This window comes from Chiloscyllium plagiosum, unplaced genomic scaffold (genome assembly GCF_037043375.1).
Source record: "Chiloscyllium plagiosum isolate Xiang-an unplaced genomic scaffold, Cpla_swu_hap1 HiC_scaffold_13, whole genome shotgun sequence".
In the NCBI taxonomy this organism is placed as follows: Eukaryota; Metazoa; Chordata; class Chondrichthyes; order Orectolobiformes; family Hemiscylliidae; genus Chiloscyllium; species Chiloscyllium plagiosum.
The window spans coordinates 6981141-7000223 of NW_028270151.1; the positions used below are offsets into that span (position 1 = coordinate 6981141).

The window sequence follows — 19083 nt, forward strand, 5'->3', positions numbered from 1 at the left end:
TGTTCTATGATTCAATCAACTGCACTGCCTGTAACTCCACATGCATAGAGCCCCACTAGCACATCAGTGCTCACCGCTCTATATTTGCTCAAGGTCAGTAATGCCTCACTTTAAAATTCTCAGTGTGCCCAAATCATTCAATGACTTTGCCTCATGTTATCTCTGTCACGTTTTCTTGCCCTGCAATTCTCAGAAAACAGTTTTACTGAAATTCTGACCCCTAATGTATCTAAGATCCTCACCAGCACCATTGGTAGTCTTGGTTCAGTTGCTTAGGCCAAAACTTCTTTAAATTTTCTCTTAAACATCTCTGCCTTCCTTTTAAGAAACTCTAAAATTGACACCGAGTCACCTGTTTGAATATCTGGCGTTACTCATTTTCAACTGATATTTGTCCTCTGAAGTACCTTGGGACATTTTACTTGCAAGATGCTATACAAATTTTCTTTTGTAAAATACCTTGTGAAGTACACTTTTTTAAACAAATACCAAACACCTTGCACCTCTTTCTTCACAGTCAAAAGAATGTTCTCCTGTACTTTAACTGTACTTAGAATAACTGACAATCCACAATAGGAGAGTAAACAATATTCTTTAGTGACAAAAAAAACATTGGAGAAATTCAGCAGGTCTGGCAGCACCTGTGTACAGAGAAATAGAGTTAAGGTTTTGAGCCCAATATGATTCTTCTTCCACTTTATATTTATGTATTCGAAAGTGGCTACGTGGCTTTTATAAAATGGATGCTCCCTTCCATGGTCGAGAAGCATCTCTCACTTTGGTAGTGTCAGGCTATCTACAGAGACCTCTAACATGAAGCTGTATTTTGATGTCATACTTTGGTACAAAGTGCTACAGGGTGTCAAGCAATATTCCTTTTTGACAAACAACATTTTTGACTAATGAATAGTTAGTGGAAAGGTTATAACACTGCTGCTGAGTTTAACAAGAGTGTTAAAATGTTGGCATCTAAAAAGACAGTAAGTTTCTATTCAATGTTTATTTTACACATTAATGTGGACCAAGATTGTGAACATAAAAATAGAAAGTCTCGTCCAAAACATGCAATTTCAGAGTGTACAGCCCTGTACAAATATTTTTCAGAAGTTTTTTTTCTGCTGTCGAGATTTTACAACTAACCTTGAAATGGCACACAAAATAGCTACATGAAAGTACTTCTCAACAAATGTGCATATTTTCCTCCAACGTTTCATATTTGTAAGTTGCAAGTAGAACCATGACATAATTAACTATCATGACTTGGTGTCACCTGCACCAAAAACATTGCACACAGATACCAAAGGAGGACAATTAAAATCAAAATAACAAAACTAACCCAACACTGACTTCAGTGTCACCTACCATGTATGAGCTAACGGAGTCATTGGAGGTGGTATTTCACTTTTCTTACAGATATGCAAAGATCTTCAATCTCCACTCAAATGCAGAGGGTTGCACACTTCCTTGTATCTCAGCATCCCATAGCTTTGTCAGTTATAAAATGAATTTTTCTCAATCTTAATGGAGTACTATTAATATAACTGAACAAAAAGTCACATTCAAATTAATAAATTGTGTGGGTGACCAATGCTCTTCTTGCAATGTCTTATAATAAAATTGACAGCATGCTGCAGTCTCTGGCCTCACTGAAGTAACTGAAGTTCAATCTTTTGAACCTGTTCCCAGTATTCACATAAGCAAACCATTTGTCCTTTCTTGCTCAGCCTCTGAGATACCCACAAATTTCGAGTTGTTTAGGTTTGCCATGCAATCAGTAGAAGACAGTAAAGAAAATCTGTGTCGTTTATGACGGCTTCTGGAATTGAAGGAGAATCCCATATGGTCTTGATCTTTATCATGCGAACTATTTGCCAAGAATATATTGTTCTCTTTCTGAAGTAAGTTGCCAAATGAAAATCACCGCAAAAGGTGTTCTGCAGTGATATAAAAGTAGCTTCCTGAAAGATTAGCAATTGATGGTGGTTGTTTAATGCTGGGAATAAATGATGTCAAATAAATACCTTCCTTCATCCTGATACCAAAATTGCAGATTTTTGTGAATGCTATCACATGTATGGAGCCCAGCCCAGATACATTTGACACAGGAGATTTATATTGGTTGCTTCCTGAATAAGGTAGTGAACATGACCTTCAATGGATAAAGGCAAGCCCTTCACCTTATTTCTCGTCTTAATCACTCCATGTAGTCGTTTTTCTATGTCTTGAACATGGGTCTTGGCCTAAAAGAAGCAAATCGATACCAAGAGTCAAAACATTAATAATCTCTGTTTTTAAATTGATCCACTTTTAATCAGCAATCATTCTTCTTCTGTGACAGGCTACACCAGAATTTGCTTTTATCTCAAAGGTGACTACTTTCAGTTGAAAGGAGTAGTTTCCATCAAATTTCTCTATTTTATAAAAGGCAAACAACTCTACTTGTGACATTGCATGCTACCACACATTTAATATTTTTAAGCTACTCAATAGATATTTAGAGAAAAATAATCTTGCAAGTTTTGTAGCTCTTTACTTCACCAAAATTGACAATGCAAGACAAAGGGCCACAATTCACTGAGGATTTAGATGATTAAAGTCAAAGTAAATCAGGAAGTAGTGGTTCATCAAACTCTGCTGAGCAGATCTGTAAAATTGTTCTATGATTTTTTTTAAAAACAATGTAGCAATTACCATTTTCTGAAGAGGAATAGATCTAGTTGTAGTTATCAGTGAGAACAAGGATAGAAGGGAAAGAACAGTCAGAAAATTGAATTCTTTTATAGAATCAACTTAAGGACACTAGCTTCCGGAGCACGCACCTTCATCAGGTGATAGTCGGAGTGATGCTCCAAAAGCTAGTGTGCTTCCAACCTGTTGGACTACAACATGGTGTTGTGTGATTTTTAACTTTGTACACCCCAGTCCAACACCGGCATCTCCAAATCACAACTTAAGGAAGACATTCTGTCACTGACCTTTTCATTGATTACCTCCCCAGTTTCATTGGGTTGAACTTTTGTACTTCCTTTTACTGGTTTACTCCACTCCACCAGTGGGTCATGCAGAAAAGTTTTCAGAACACTGAAAAAAATAATTTGTTGCTCTGACAATGAGGACACCAGATAAATAGAAGTTGAAACAATCAATATTTATAATTAAAGCCTATACAAGTAGTCAAAAATCATATGGGAAATAATTTTAACTATAATTTAGTTCTGCAGCTTTACCTCATTAAAGGTTCTCGTTGATCACGCATTAACCTCAAAGTCACTTCACAGGCCCGGCGGAACAAACCTTCGGTCCCCATAGGGCCCATGGCATGGACCATATTGTGGGTGAGGCGAAAAGGGACAACTTCTGGAACATCAAAGGTCTCCCCCTAAGAAAATGAGAACTTTTTTGTTTGCAAACACCAAATATTTAAAAGCCCTTTATCTTCACATCATAGAACTGCAGCATTGAAAACATAATGTGGACAGATTTAGATCTAGGTTAAATGCCTTGGTAGTCAATTTCTTGAAAGGTTAATACATTTAAATTGACAGACATTTTAGTTGGCTTAACATCAAGTTGGTCATCTGAAAAGCACTGCACAGACAACAATAGAATTGAATGCAAACCTGCATCTAATGTTAAAACAACAGCAGGAAATTGGCTTGGATATAAACCACTTCCTTCTTGAAACAGACTGATGGATGTTTCTGTCCAGACAAGAGCACCTGAAGTCTTTTGCAGAACTGAGCCATGACTACCAGTGGGCTGCACGTCAGTAAGTAGCACAGAATCTGTCGTGTGATAATGTCTGAATTGTCAGCAGTGACTGTCATTAAAACCGTGAAACTGACAGTAACTCTGCCATCAGCTCATGGGCAGTTAAAAATATAAATCCAGATATTGTTGTAAAACAGACTCTTGTTCTTCCACAGGATACAGTGATGCAGATGGATAACTTCTGAAATTGTCTAAATTAAACATTAACTCCCATTTGGTGCAATTAGTTTTGAAAAATACTGCAAAACTTGTGCATTGTTGGATTAGGTGTAACTAGAACTTTAACGATATACAAATTCATAATTAGTATGCAAGCAACTTCCCTGATCTTGCCATGGTAACTGGATATAGGCGGAATGCCAAATTTCATTATCCCAAATATTCCCAAACATGTCAGCTTCTACTTCAATCCCAGATGCACGTCACAATTTTTTTTTCTTTATTCGTTCACGAGATGAGGACAACACCAGCTAGGTCAACATTTATTACCAATCCCCAATTGCCCAGAGGGCAGTTAAGAGTCAACCACATTGTTGTGGGTCCAGAGTCACATGTAAGCCAGACCAGGTGTGGATGGCAGATTTCCTTCCCTAAAGGACGTTAATGAACCAGATGGATTTATTTGATAATCAACAACAGTTTCATGGTCACCAGTAGATTCTTCATTCCAGATGTTTAAAAATTGAATTCAAATTCCACCATCTGCGATGGCAGGATTCAAACCTGGGTCCTCAGAAGGTTAGCTAAGTTTCTGGATTCATAGTGATAACAATACCACTAGGCTATCACTTCCCCCTTTATTTTGCTATATGCAAATGATGGAAAAATGAGAAATAATCAAGTGCTTTTCATTCTCTGGTTTGTTTTTGGTGAGAAGTTTAATATGTAATTGGTTGCTTAGCCTGTTTGATAACTTCAGAAAATCCCTGAAGATGTCACCTATCTATGTAACATCAAAAAAGGTGTTGCTGCAGAGATTGTCAGATCTTTGTGAGCAGTCTTCTTTAAAGTCAGCAGCAAGCATCTCTTCACTGCATGAGCTAAAAGCCTGAAATGACTTGTGGCTGAACACAAACTGAGGAGCCTCTGTAATAGAATCTTCATTACTAAGTTGTATGACTTCATAATATTATAATATTATGTTATATTATATTTTAGAAGAAGAATGTCGAAAAAGAATTACCTTATTAAAAAGGCAGTTAAAGTCCACATGAACACATTCTCCTGTTAAAGAGTCAAACAGAATGTTTTCTCCATGGCGGTCACCGAGACCCAGAATATAGCCAACCATTGACATCACAGCAACAGAACGGCAGTAAGCTGATCTACTGCTGTACCTAATTGGAAAAATTAGAAGGTCGAAGTTTCAACATAATATAACACATCTATGGTCAACTATATATATATGACACAAGTTAGTATTAAATACTATTCTGAAAACTTAATTATTAACCATTCAATCATGATAACTTGGCTGGCAGTCAGTCATTTTTGTAACTAATAATCCAATGGTCGATCTCATTATCTTCCCAAGATATACAATAACTAATCCATTGCTCATGACCTCTCAGTTGGTGTTTTTAACCTTTGTCTTAAGAGTGATGGATCCTCACAACCAAGCTAACAATTGCTCAAAATTCTATGGTAACTGAATCTGAGATGGTTACACAATAAATTTAGTTCCCTTTACTACAACAACCTTCTCCCACAAAAGTGTCATAAAGTACACCAAGGAGTGATTTAAAAAGAAGTGAAAATATTTTGAGATAGATATCCCGAATCCCTTATAGCTCTTCTGAATTTAAGAAACTGACCATGAAGTTGGATCAGGGAAAGTCCTAAGGAACCATTCGTGAAAGACAGCAGGGTGACGGGGCAGAAGCTGCTGCTTGAACACAGATAATTTCTCCTCCAAAGGTGCTTGCTTAGGCAGCATGCACTGACGCAGTTCTTTACCAATCATGTAAACACCTGTAACAAACCATGTTCAAATCTTAGAATACCAAGAGCTATCACAAAATCAAAATACAGTCATCTAAATGTGTTCACATAAGAGTTTGGCATTACAACTGAAGAGATATTTAACTACCTTTTGCTTAAGGAACATTGTCAAACATGCTCACTGAAATAGTCTTAGTCACTAATGGTTAAAAAATTATGATTAATCTACCAGATTCAAGTGAGTAAGGTTATACTTCCATTCTTGTCTGAGTTTTCAATTCAGTTGATTGAAATGCTATACTAAACTGAGGCACTCAACTGTGGCAGGTAAGAAATAGTATTGGTCTTGAATCATCACTTTATGCAGTGGAGAACTTATACCATCAAATTCCAGAGACAAGGGTGTCAGGTAAAGAATGCAAGATCAAGTGAAGGGGTCATGAGTGAAGAATAATAACTAGCTCAAAGTCTTTCACTTCTGCAGTCTTGTGCTGAAAATTAGTTTGTTTGATGCAAGTATAATCCTCCTCACTTTTTGGAAGAAGTTAAGCCTACACATACAAATAGGAAATAGCATCATGCACTGGCAATGGTTGCAATTATATACAGTCACTTTCCTTTTCAAAATTCATGTCTCAGTGCTGATATTTAAGCTAAGTTATTCTCCTTCACTTTTCAAATATTGTCCTAAATTGCACTTTTCAATTTCTGACCAAAACACCAAAGTGAAGAACAAAACATTACTACAGCTTGTGGTTAGTCTGTACTGTGATATTAAATTAGATTACTTACAGCGTGGAAACAGGCCCTTCGGCCCAACAAGTCCACACCGACCCGCCAAAGCGCAACCCACCCAGACCCATTCCCCTATATTTACCCCTTCACCTAACACTACGGGCAATTTAGCATGGCCAATTCACTGAACCTGCACATTTTTGGATTGTGGGAGAAAACTGGAGCACCCGGAGGAAACCCACGCAGACACGGGGAGAATGTGCAAACTCCACACAGAGAGTTGCCTGAGATGGGAAATGAACCCGGGTCTCTGGTGCTGTGAGGCAGCAGTGCTAACCACTGTGCCACCGTGCAGCCCATATAGTGTGGGTAAAGAATGGAAGGAAGGCTGGTGAAGAGTAGGGTTTACAACAGTACACAGAGAAGCCAGGTGATACATTTGGTTCATTAACAAAATATACTGTGATGGCAACACAGTAATGCGAAATAAAACATTACACTTGTACCAAGTACTCAAGAACATCAAGAGAAAGTGAGGACTGCAAATGCTGGAGATCAGAGTCGAGAGTGTGGTGCTGGAAAAGCACAGCAGGTCAGGCAGCATCTGAGGAGCAGGGGAATCAACGTTTCAGGCATAAGCCCTTCATCAGGAGTCAGTGAATAATGCTGCATGACAAGAACAATTTTGCCTGTGCCAGCTCTTTCAAAGAATTAGTCATTCGCTCCACTTTCTTGTCTTTGCCCTTATTCCAACTGCCCTTTGAAAATTATTATTGAAGCATTTTATCTGACCTAGACATGACATTCCAAACCATAACAGCACGCTGATTTAAAAAAAAACTTCTTTCACGCTTGCAGTTGTTTTGCTCATTACCTTCAATCCATGTCCCCAAACTTAACAGCCTTGATTCACTGACAACACTTCCTCCTCCTTACTCATCCGAAGCAAAGCTATTTATTATTTTGAACATCTCTGTTAAATCTTCCCTCGAGTTTCGGTATCACTCCACCGTGCTACTTTTCTAGTATTATTTGTGTAAAATAACTCTGCTTATTAACCAAGGGCTTGCATCTTTCTTGAACTGTGCTGCCCAGAATTAGACAATTCTCCACTTGCGGCAGTGCCAACATTTTGTAAAAGTTAAAATGCTGGAAAATCTCAGCAAATCTTGCAGCATCTGTAAGGAGAGAAAAGAGCCGATGTTTCGAGTCTAACTGACCCTTTGTCAAAGCTTATAAAAAAAGGAGAAATAGGGAGGTATTTATACTAGGCTGAGAGAAGGGAGAAAGGAAAGCAGTGAAGGTGGACAGGGGGAGAGAGACAAACGAAAATCCTGTCGGAGAGAAGAGCAGTACTTCTTTAGGGTCGGCATTCCTGGAAGAGCCTCTCTCAGCCTAGTATAAATATCTCCCTATTGCTCCTTTTTAAGCTTTGACAAAGGGTCAGTTAGACTCGAAACATCAGCTCTTTTCTCTCCTTACAGATGCTGCAAGACTTGCTGAGATTTTCCAGCCTTCTCTCTTTTTTGGTAATTTGCTTTTATTTTGTAAAAGTTTACTTGTGCTGTTCATGGAGCCGAGCATGCCTCTTTTTTTAAAAAAGAAGTGTTCCTGCAGCCCCTTTAAAATTGCACCACCTAGCTTATGTTGCCATTAAATATTTCCCTTTGTGGCAAAACTAATTTTAATATACAAAGCATACAAATTGTAACTTAGGTGTATTTTCCATGTACCTTAGAGCACACTTGAATTGACCAGAATGTATCAAAGACAACAGCATCTAGTTATTGTAACTTCAACAAGCCACACTTCTGATACATTTAGTCATTACCTTTTTCTTTGTACAGCTTATTCAGAATATGTCTTAAGCCAGCAGTGTTGTTAACCCACTCAACAAGACCACATTCCTCATTCAGGGGAATGACTGCATATGTTCTGATGTGAAGTTCTCTCCTGCGTGACTCTGCATCTTTTCGTAAGCACTGTTAATTATCAGAAATCAACAGTCAACGAGCTGATTTTTAACACCATAGTCATTGCTTAGCTGGCTATTATCAAAGCAGCAGATTCAAAATCAAAGACAAAAGTCAGTTTTCAAACTTCTCGGTCGGTGATTCTTGAAATACAAACATGCTCCAGGCGAACACACACATAACATTGTTGTTCAGCTAAACATTCTTTAAAAATAAACTCATGACAGCAAAGGAAATAATATGAGAAAGTCAACAAGTACAAATATTTGATAATCATGAGGTTACCAGCCTGCATGTCCATGGAAATAGTATGCAGAAATGTACAAATACAGCTCATTCCTTCACATATTTTACTCAATTTAGTTAATTTCCAGGAAAGGTTCACCAAAAATTTCCAAGAAAAGGAAGTTCTGAAGTCCCATCTTTGTCTACAACACCCAAGATCACATAACAAAGCTCCATCAAATCAGCCTAACATTAAAATCGATATTTTTCAGGTTGGCCAGTTATATTTGACAGTTTACACCCTAAGCTAAATAACCTCCTAAGCAGCAATTTATTTACATAAACATGGAGGGTTTCTAAGACTGCTGGGCTTTACAAGTGAATTTACACAGGATTTGAGAATTATATGAAACAGAAGCTATATTATAAAATCCTGTGATAAACACCAAAATTGCCAATCACATTCTTCTTTATCAAAATAATTCATAATGCCATAAGGGCTAGCTCATTTTATTTGGGAGGTTGTAAATTTCACATATTCGCCATGTAAAGCATTTGTGAAACACTGCATTGAGATTTAGTTAATCTTCTGAATACTTTGCAAGATTTCCAAATGTGCATTGACTTAAACATACAAAAATACTACACCTTATTAATTAGAGAGTTAAATTCCATGAGGCGACAATCTTTCCTGAGATCATCCTTGGGCTTACACATCATAATGTAGGATTTTCCATCAGAACCCTTAAGATTGATTTTCTTTGGCTTCTGAAGAGAGGCTAGGATCTCCACCTAACACAACAGTAAGTGAAAACATCAGGATGCAATGGTCTGTAAAATATTCAAATTCTGCATTATCAGAAAATATGCAACGATTGTGAAGTCACCATATTATTAAATAATGATGTATACAGGTAGTTCTTCCATGATGCGATGGTTGTGTTATTGTGCAACTCTGCATTATAGAAAAATCACACTTTAGAAACAATGCTTAAAATGTTGGTGATGTAATTGTGTCACAGTCAATACATGTTTTAAAAGTTCATGCTTTAGAAACAGTATCCTCAATTTGTCAATCACGTTACAGCGAATTTGCGGTAATGAAGTGCACGTAATAGCAGAATGACCTGTATGATAAATGTTGGTCTTGATACATTTCCAAAGCCCTAGGCATCAAATTGTCTAAGATGTACATTATAATCTCTTCAACCAAGATTTTACAAAAATTCAAGTTTTGCTCCCCTTTACTGACATTCAGAGATTTATATTAACTCGCTCCTGATTTTCTCAAGAGCTTTATGTTATTTATATTGACCATTTGACCTAATGTATGTATACTGGTGTTTATGCTCAACGTGAGCCTTCTCCCACCCCTCTTCATCTAACCCTATCATATTGCCTTCTATTTCATTCCCCTTATCTGGCTCTCCTATAAATGTATCAACGCCATTTGCCTCAAGCACTCCTCTGGTTGCAAGATCCACATTCTTGCCACTCCTTGAGGAAGAAAGCTCTTCTGAATTCTCCGTTATATTTTCTAGTGGCTAACTTGGATTTATATCTCTGGTTTTAGTCTTCCCTAAGGACCAGAAAATACATCATTTAAACCCTTCCTTCATAACTGTAAAGACCTCTATTAGGTCACCCTTCAGCCTTTTATTTACCAGAGAAACCTCTGTGAAGCACCTAGGTATATTTAAGAGTCTACACAAATCCAAGTTATATTCCGTGAGCCCCGAGAAGAAGTGGTGCTTGCATTAAATTGAAAAGCTTAGATGACAGTTTTGAAAACAGTGAGAGTCCAGGCTAGTTCTGTAAGTCCAGGCCATTAGAACTGAAAGAAGCCTAAAACTGTTTTAGCAGTTTTTTTTCCTCCCAGAGTTAGTAAGAAATGTCAGGAGATGTGGGCCTGGAAAGAAATTCTACTTTGCAGTAGTAGCAGCCAAGGTCTCTTCATAGATGTTTACAGGACTAACTTTTGTAATATCAATACATTTTTGGCTACACTCCCGTCCTGACTCTACTGGTGCATCAGAACAAATTTCAAGCCAACGGTCACAAACATATTCAGGGTCATCCAATAGAACATAACAGATACAAAAATAGAAACTGCTGGAAAAGCTCAGCAGGTCTGGTAGCATCTGTGGAGAGAAATCAGAGTTAACATTTCGGGTCGAGTGAGCCGTTCTCAGAACATTACATTTTGTGGATGTTACTTGAAGTCTAGTTGGTCCCAGTTAACTAATGTACTGTGCATATGACCATTCATACCCCATCTGGTTTCAGGTATAGAATCCATGTGACTTGTCATACCCAATCCTAACAAGGTTTGCATCAACATCATAAGCAAGCATAACGAAAGACAGACATGTCGAATAAAAAGTGCAGAAATTACTGACAAATTAGCCACCAGTGAGGATACTTGCAGTGGCAAGGGGAGAACCTGAAGCTAATGGCTGAAAAATTAAGCTGGATGCAAAAGCAATTGTTAAGCTCAAGTAGTCAAGAGCAATCTCCAGAAGTAGTGGAGTGACTTATTCGAATGGGGGGGGGGGGGGGGGGGGAAACGCATTGTTCATGTAAAAAGCAAATAAAAACTTGCGTTGACACAAATCAATAGTTGAAGCAGCAGTGACTGATTTCATAATTTGAAGAAACGACATGGTGTTTAGAATGATCGTTAGTAAGGATATGATTGTCACAGAGACAATTATTGAGATTCCTGGTATCTGAGCACTGCATTGTATGTTTATAAGATAATAAGGTCTTTAACATAGAGTTTGGTCCATTTCAACCAGGTGCCTCCCAAAAGGCTGAAAAAGGGAGAAATGTTCAGGTGAAAATTTGTGAAAGTTATTTTTCAAGAATATGCAAACTGCCAACAGCATCCAACAGCAACATGAAGTAGATGACAGAAGTTTTCAAAGAATGCAATAAATTCATGGCAATTGTGATGTACGTTTGTAGTACATTAGTAATATTTGTAATCTTGGATTAAAAAGTGGAGAAAAAAAAAGTGTTAAGTTTTCAATTCTGTGGAAGTAACGGCAGCACAGTGGCTGTGGTTAGCATTGCAGTCTCACAGCACCAAGGACCCGGGTTCGATTCCAGACTCGGGCAACTGTCTGTGTGGAGTTTGCACAGTCTCCCAGCGTCTGCATGGGCTTCCTCCAAGTGTTCCAGTTTCCTCCCACAATCCAAAGATGTGCAGGTTTGGTGGACTGGCCATGCTAAATTGCCCCATAGCGTAAGATACATTAGTCAGAGAGAAATGGGTCTGGCTGGATTAGATTACATTAGATTACATTACATTACATTACAGTGTGGAAACAGGACCTTCGGCCCAACAAGTCCACACCGACCCGCCGAAGTGCAACCCATCCATACTCCTACTGACCTGCACATCATTTGGACTGTGGGAGGAAACCGGAGCACCCGGAGGAAACCCATGCAGACACGGGGAGAACGTGCAAACTCCACACAGTCAGTCGCCTGAGGTGGGAATTGAACCCAGGTCTCTGGCACTGTGAGGCAACAGTGCTAACCACTGTGCCAACGTGCTGCCCATGGCTGGGTTACTCTTCGGAGGGTTGGTTCCACACTGTAGGGAATCTAATCTAACCTTTATAAAAAAACAAGTGAATTCAAACAGAACTTCCAATAAAGCATGTGACTTAAGTTAAATGATTCAAAAAGCTACCAAGGGAGTTAATTGCTCAATGTTTACAATGTTCAGAAGAACAATTTCATCATAACCGAAAGCTAGTTCTGTTTTGGCAAACTCCAGGCCTTTAGAACTGAACGAAGCCGTAAGCTGTTTTAGCAGTTCTTTTTTCCTAAAAGTTAGTAAGAAATGTCAGTGGATCAGGTTGCATGTCAAAGGGAGAGACAGTAACTTATAGAATTACTGGTGCATGTAGCGGAAGTCACTGAAAAAGAAATGCTTATTATCTTGATGGCTGAGTAAAAAAAAATCGAAGTGAAGATAGGACTGATAATTCACTTGGTTTGTACGTTCATAAAGGATGTTGATACCCATTGGGTTGAATTTTTTTTGTTTTGCTAAAATCGATGTTGTCATATATTTTCCTTTGTGTAACAAACTTATGTTGTTTTATTAAAAGCACATTAGAAGTTTCTTCTGAAACTGTTCATTGATGGACCTCCATGGTACACAAATTGCACAAGTACAACTTAAGGTCCACCAAGCTTGGGTTCTTTCAGAAATTTGACCTGCCCTGCATTGCTATCATCTGAGATCATGTTAAAAATTACACAACACCAGGTTATAGTCCAATAGGTATATTTGGAAGCACTCGCTTTGGAGGCGCTGTCTGCTGGACTATAACGTGGTGTTGTGTGATTTTTAACTTTGTCCCGTCAGTCCAACACTGGCATCTCCAAATCTGGGATCATAACACAATACAGATGAGAAATGCTACCTGAATTACACATAATTGTTCTTCTCAAACAAAATGTGTGGCATGCTGGATCAACAATGTCAATGAGGGCTAACATTATAAAACAAGAGCCAATTGACAAATTACCATGTCATCAAAACCAGCGATGTAGGCCCAGTGACCGGGGAAAGGGTCATGGTTTGCATGAGTGCCTGCAGTTGATGGTAGAGTGGGAGTCATCACGGATTGTAAAGGAATGAGGATTTCACTGAAAGCAGGCTCTTCCACCAGTCGTTTCAGCAATTTGAAGTGAACATTCATGCTTAATGTCGTGGTATTTCCATCCACCTACAAACAGAAATATTGGAAAAAATCCACAAAAATGTTTTAAATGTTGCAACATATTTAAAAATGTGAACCTTTTAATTAATCTGCAAAAAATCTAACAAGAGCAAATTAACAAGTGACAGATGTTAACAAATAAAATGACATATTTATGATCAAAATTAGGACTTTAGACACAAACAGGTCATTAAACCACTCCACCTCCCCAAGACAGTTCTGCTATTCAATCACATGATGAAAACCTGAGAGCCTTTGGCCCCTATTCTTTGGTAAATGGCTAATAAAAATTCTATCAATCTCATGTTTTCAAGTAATAATTGCAAGAAGAATCAACTGCCATTTGCAGAAGTCAGTTCCAAACATTTTTTTCCATGAGAAAAAAGTCCTTCACCACAGAGCAGTTCCTGAGACCAACCACATGACAAAACAAATCTAAAACACAATATAATTCAGGCTTTGTACTTTGGCTCACATAACTCCCAAAAAAACATTTTTTAAAAATTTCCAATGATGAGAGATTTCCTCAAGAATTGAAGATTGCAGAATTATCTTAACATAATTGACTATGATGATAATTTGTTACTGCTTTGACAGAACAGCACATTTGTAAACAAATAAGCATATATTCCATGAAATATTAAAGCACGTACCGATTTGTTGCACAATTCCAGCAATTTTTCAGTGAGACGAGTGGCATCTCCTATAAACTTGCCTAAACAGCTCTTATCATTAATGGCCTTCTGTAGAATTTCCTTGCACCTGGTAACGCGTGTTGCATAAGATGACTGTTAAAACAAAACACTCATCATGTAAGCATTAATGTTTATTTCATGAACAACATGGAAAAAGTGAAACTAGCAAATCATTTCACATTTGTTTTTGATGTGTAGACTGGCTTTGTTTGCTCAATATTTGATTAGATTAGATTCTCTACAGTATGGAAACAGGCCCTTCAGCCCAACAAGCCCACACCGACCCTCCGAAGTGTAACCCACCCAGTCCCATTTCCCTCTGACTATTGCACCTTACACTATGGGCAATTTAGCATGGCCAATTCACCCGACCTGCACATCTTTGGACTGTGGGAGGAAACTGGAGCAAAAACCATCATCCATATGACCTTAAACAGGCAGGGACAAGTTGGACTAATAAATTAAACTGCATTTATTTCAATTCAAGGAGCCGAATAGGGAAGGCAGATGAACTCAGGGCATGGTTAGGAACATGGGACTGGGATATCATAGCAAGTACAGAAACATGGTTCAGGGATGGACAGGTCTGGCAGCTTAATGTTCTAGGATACAAATGCTACAGGAAGGATAGAAAGGGAGGCAAGACAGGAGGGGGAATGGTGTTTTTTTATGAGGGATAGCATTACAGCTGTGCTGAGGGAGGATATTCCTGGAAATACATCCAGGGAAGTTATTTAGGTGGAACTCAGAAATAAGAAAGGGATGATCACCTTATTGGGATTGCATTATAGATCCCCCGAATAGTCAGAGGGAAATCGAGAAACAAACTTGTAAGGAGATCTCAGCTATCTATAAGAATAATAGGGTGGTTATGGTCAAGGATTTTAACTTTCCAAACGTAGACTGGGACTGCCATAGTGTTAAGGGTTTAGATGGAGAGGAATTTGTTAAGTGTGTACAAGAAACTTTTCTGATTCAGTATGTGGATGTATCTACCAGAAAACGTGCAAAACTTGACCTACTCTTGGGAAATAAGGCAGGGCAGGTGACTGAGGTGTCAGTGGGGGAGCACTTTGGGGCCAGGGACCACAATTTTATTCGTTTTAAAATAGTGATGGAAAAGGATAGACCAGATCTAAAAGTTGAAGTTCTAAATTGGAGAAAGGCCAATTTTGATAGTATTAGGCAAGAACATCCAAAAGCTGATTGGAGGCAGATGTTCGCAGGTAAAAGGACGGCTGGAAAATGGGAAGCCTTCAGGAATGAGATAACAAGAATCCAGAGAATGCATATTCCTGTCAGGTGGAAAGGAAAGGCTGGTAGATATAGGGAATGCTGGATGACTAAAGAAATTGAGAGTTTGGTTAAGAAAAAGAAGGAAGCATATGTCAGGTATAGACAGGATAGGTCGATTGAATCCTTAGAAGAGTATAAAGGAAATAGGAGTATACTTAAGAGGGGAATAAGGAGGGCAAAAAGGGGACATGAAATAGCTTTGGCAAATAGAATTAAGGAGAATCCAAATACATTAAGGACAAAAGGGTAACGAGGGAGAGAATAGGGCCCCTCAAAGATCAGAAAATGGGGGAGATACTAAACAAGTATTTTGCATCAGTATTTACTGTGGAAAAGGATATGGAAGATATGGAAAGTAGCGAAATAGATGGTGACACCTTGTAAAACGTCCATATTACAGAGGAGGAAGTGCTGGATGTCTTGAAACGCATAAAGGTGGATAAATCCCCAGGACCTGATCAGGTGTACACTAGAACTCTGTGGGAAGCTAGAGAAGTGATTGCTGGGTCTCTTGCTGAAATATTTGTAGCATTGATAGTCACAGGTGAGGTGCTGGAAGACTGGAGGTTGGCTAACGTGGTGCCACTGTTGAAGAAGGGTGGTAAGGACAAGCCAGGGAACTATAGATTAGTGAGCCTGATGTCAGTGGTGGGCAAGTTGTTGGAGGAAATCCTGAGGGACAGGATGTACATGTATTTGGAAAGGCAGGGACTGGGTAGGGATAGTCAACATGGATTTGTGCATGGGAAATCATGCCTCATAAACTTGATTGAGTTTTTTTTGAAGAAGTAACAAAAAGGATTGATGAGGGCAGAGCGGTAGAGGTGATCTATATGAACTTCAGTAAGGCTTTCGACAAGGTTCACCATGGGAGACTGGATAGCAAGGTTAGATCTCACAGAATAAAGGGAGAAGTAGCCATTTGGATACAGAACTGGCTCAAAGGTAGAAGACAGAGGGTGGTGGTGAAGGGTTGTTTTTCAGACTGGAGGCCTGTGACTAGTGGAGTGCCACAAGGATCAGTGCTGGGCCCTCTACTGTTTGTCATTTACATAAATGATTTGGAGCATAACAGGTAGAGTTAATAAGTTTGCAGATGACACCAAAATTGGAGGTGTAGTGGACAGCAAAAAAAGTTACCTCAGATTACAACAGGATCTTGATCAAATGGGCCAAGAAGTGGCAGATGGAGTTTAATTCAGATAAATGCGAGATGCTGCATTTTGGGAAAGCAAATCTTAACAGGACTTATACACTTAATGGTAAGGTCCTAGAGAGTGTTGCTGAACAAAGACACCTTGGAGTGCAGGTTCATAGCTCCTTGAAAGTGGAGTCGCCGGTATTTAGGATAGTGAAGAAAGCATTTGGTATGCTTTCCTTTATTGATCAGAGTATTGAGTACAGGAGTTGGGAAGTCATGTTACAGCTGTACAGGACATTGGTTAGGCCACTGTTGGAATATTGCGTGCAATTCTGTCTCCTTCTTATCGGAAAGATGTTGTGAAACATGAAAGGGTTCAGAAAAGATTTACAAGGATGTTGCCAGGGTTGGAGGATTTGAGCTATGGGGAGAGGCTGAACAGGCTGGGACTGTTTTCCCTGGGGTTTCGGAGGCTGAGGAGTGACCTTATAGAGGTTTACAAAATTATGAGGGGCATGGATAGGATAAATAGACAACGTCTTTTCGCTGGGGTGGGGGGAGTCCAGAACTAGAGGGCATAGGTTGAGGGCGAGAGGGGAAAGATCTATCAGGGACCTAAGGGGCAACGTTTTCACTCAAAGGGTGGTACGTGTATGGAATGAGCTGCCACAGGAAGTGGTGGAGGCTGGTACAATTGCAACCTTTAAAAGGCATTTGTATGGGTATGTGAATAGGAAGGGTTTAGAAGGATATGGGCCAGGTGCTGGCAGGTGGGACTATATTGGGTTGAGATATGTTTGTGAAATTGTTATCTTTTTTATTCATTTATGAAGGCACGCTGGCTGGGCCAGCATTTATTGTGCATTCCTAAGTGCCCAAAGCGCAGTTAAGAGTCAACTACATTGCTGTGGATCTGGGGTTACACATAGGCCAGACCAGGTAAGGATGGCAGTTTCCTTCTCTAAAGGACATCAGTGAACCTGACTGGTTTTCTCAACAATGGATTTATAGTTATCATTTGGTCTTTATTGCAGATTTTACTGAACTCAAATTCCACCATATGCCATGGTCAGATTTGTATCTGGACATTACCTGAATCTCTGGATTAACTGTCTAATGATAATACCACGGCACTGTCAACCCCACAATTTTGTGCAGTTATCCATCTGAGAATAAGTTATTCAAGTTTGTTATAGGAATCCTTATTAAACGTCTTTTGAAAATGCATTACCCTTTTCTGCTAAGTCGTCAAAAACACTATCTGTTTTGGTACCCTTATGTAGGAGAAGTGTGAATGCACGAGATACAGTTCAGGGGTTTACTGGATACCTTGAATGAACGGTTTGTTTTACAATTAGAGATTGGATAAGCTGGGCTTATTTCCATTAGACTTTAGAAGTTTGAGGGGTGACTATATTGGAGTGTATTAGATCATGAATCGTCTTGAGAAGGTGGACAATGAAGAGGTTATTTCCTCCATTTGGTCAGACAGAACAGGGGAACATTGGTTTAAAATTACGGGGTAATTCTTTCACGACAGAGTGAAGGAGAATTTGTTTTCCCCCTGTGAGCTTTCTATGCCTTTCAAACACACTGCTTCAGAAGATGGTACAGATGAGGCCATGGAATTCTTTGAAGGCATGGATGGACAAATTCTTGCTAGGCATTGAAATCATTGGCAAACATGAGAATGTGGAATTCAAAACACAAACCGATCATCAAGGTTTTACTGAATGATGCACGAGACCAGAGGGGCCAAACGGTCAACTTCTGCTCTTTTGTTTTGCTTTTATTTATGCTTATGAACATGATTTGTCTTTAATAATCTGTGCTGGCTTTATTTACTTAAGCTACACTTGTCCAAGTAACTGTTAACTTTGTCAGAGGTTACATTTTTTCAATAAAGGTTTCCCAAAATCGAAGTTAAACTGACCAGCTTGAATTTTTTGAGTTTATCCTTACAAAGGCATCATAATTGTAATTTTCCTCTGATGCACTCTGTAACGAGGGAGGATTGACCAGTACCTCTGCAATTGTCAACCTTACTTCCCTCAGTATTCTGACTTGTATCCCAAACAGTCCTGGTAACATATCATTTTTAAGTATAAATAGCTCTTTACCATCTTGTCTTTACTAATTTTCAGCCATTGAACAACATTAAAACAGTTAGTTGAATTTTATAGCACTAATTTTCAGAGCTGTTATTCAGTCCATCAGATCCACTGGCAATAAAACTTCAGATGTGGGTCCTCTTGTACTTTCTCATGCTATCAACTTCACCTTTATTTTCATTGGGACGTAAGCTTTGCTGGCTAGGTCAGCATTTATTTCCCGTTCCTAATTACCCTTGAGAATGTGATGATGAGCTGCCTCCTTGAATGTACACTCACAGTGCTGTTAGGAAGGAAGCTCCAGCTATTTTACCTGGAGACAGGAAAGAAACACATCTATGCTACTTAACTGAAGCACTCCATGTGACAGTGAATCCTATATCCTTCCCTTTCTCTGATTATATATAACACTATTCATTTGGAAGTTATACCTTGAAATACTATCATCCAATT

General features: G+C 38.9%; 1 protein-coding gene across 1 annotated transcript in view; it reads right to left on the minus strand.

The window, feature by feature from the left end:
• Positions 1–336: 336 nt before the first annotated feature.
• atr (ATR checkpoint kinase) overlaps positions 337–19083 on the minus strand; it is an 89866-nt gene continuing 71119 nt past the window's right edge. The window contains exons 39-47 of the mRNA XM_043702780.2: positions 14041–14175; positions 13193–13393; positions 9294–9437; positions 8279–8429; positions 5586–5742; positions 4955–5108; positions 3228–3379; positions 2976–3081; positions 337–2240 (exon numbers count right to left, since the gene is read on the minus strand). Of these exons, the coding sequence (XP_043558715.1) occupies positions 2067–2240; positions 2976–3081; positions 3228–3379; positions 4955–5108; positions 5586–5742; positions 8279–8429; positions 9294–9437; positions 13193–13393; positions 14041–14175 (1374 nt within the window). The 3' untranslated portion in view covers positions 337–2066. The remainder of the gene's footprint in view (positions 2241–2975; positions 3082–3227; positions 3380–4954; positions 5109–5585; positions 5743–8278; positions 8430–9293; positions 9438–13192; positions 13394–14040; positions 14176–19083) is intronic.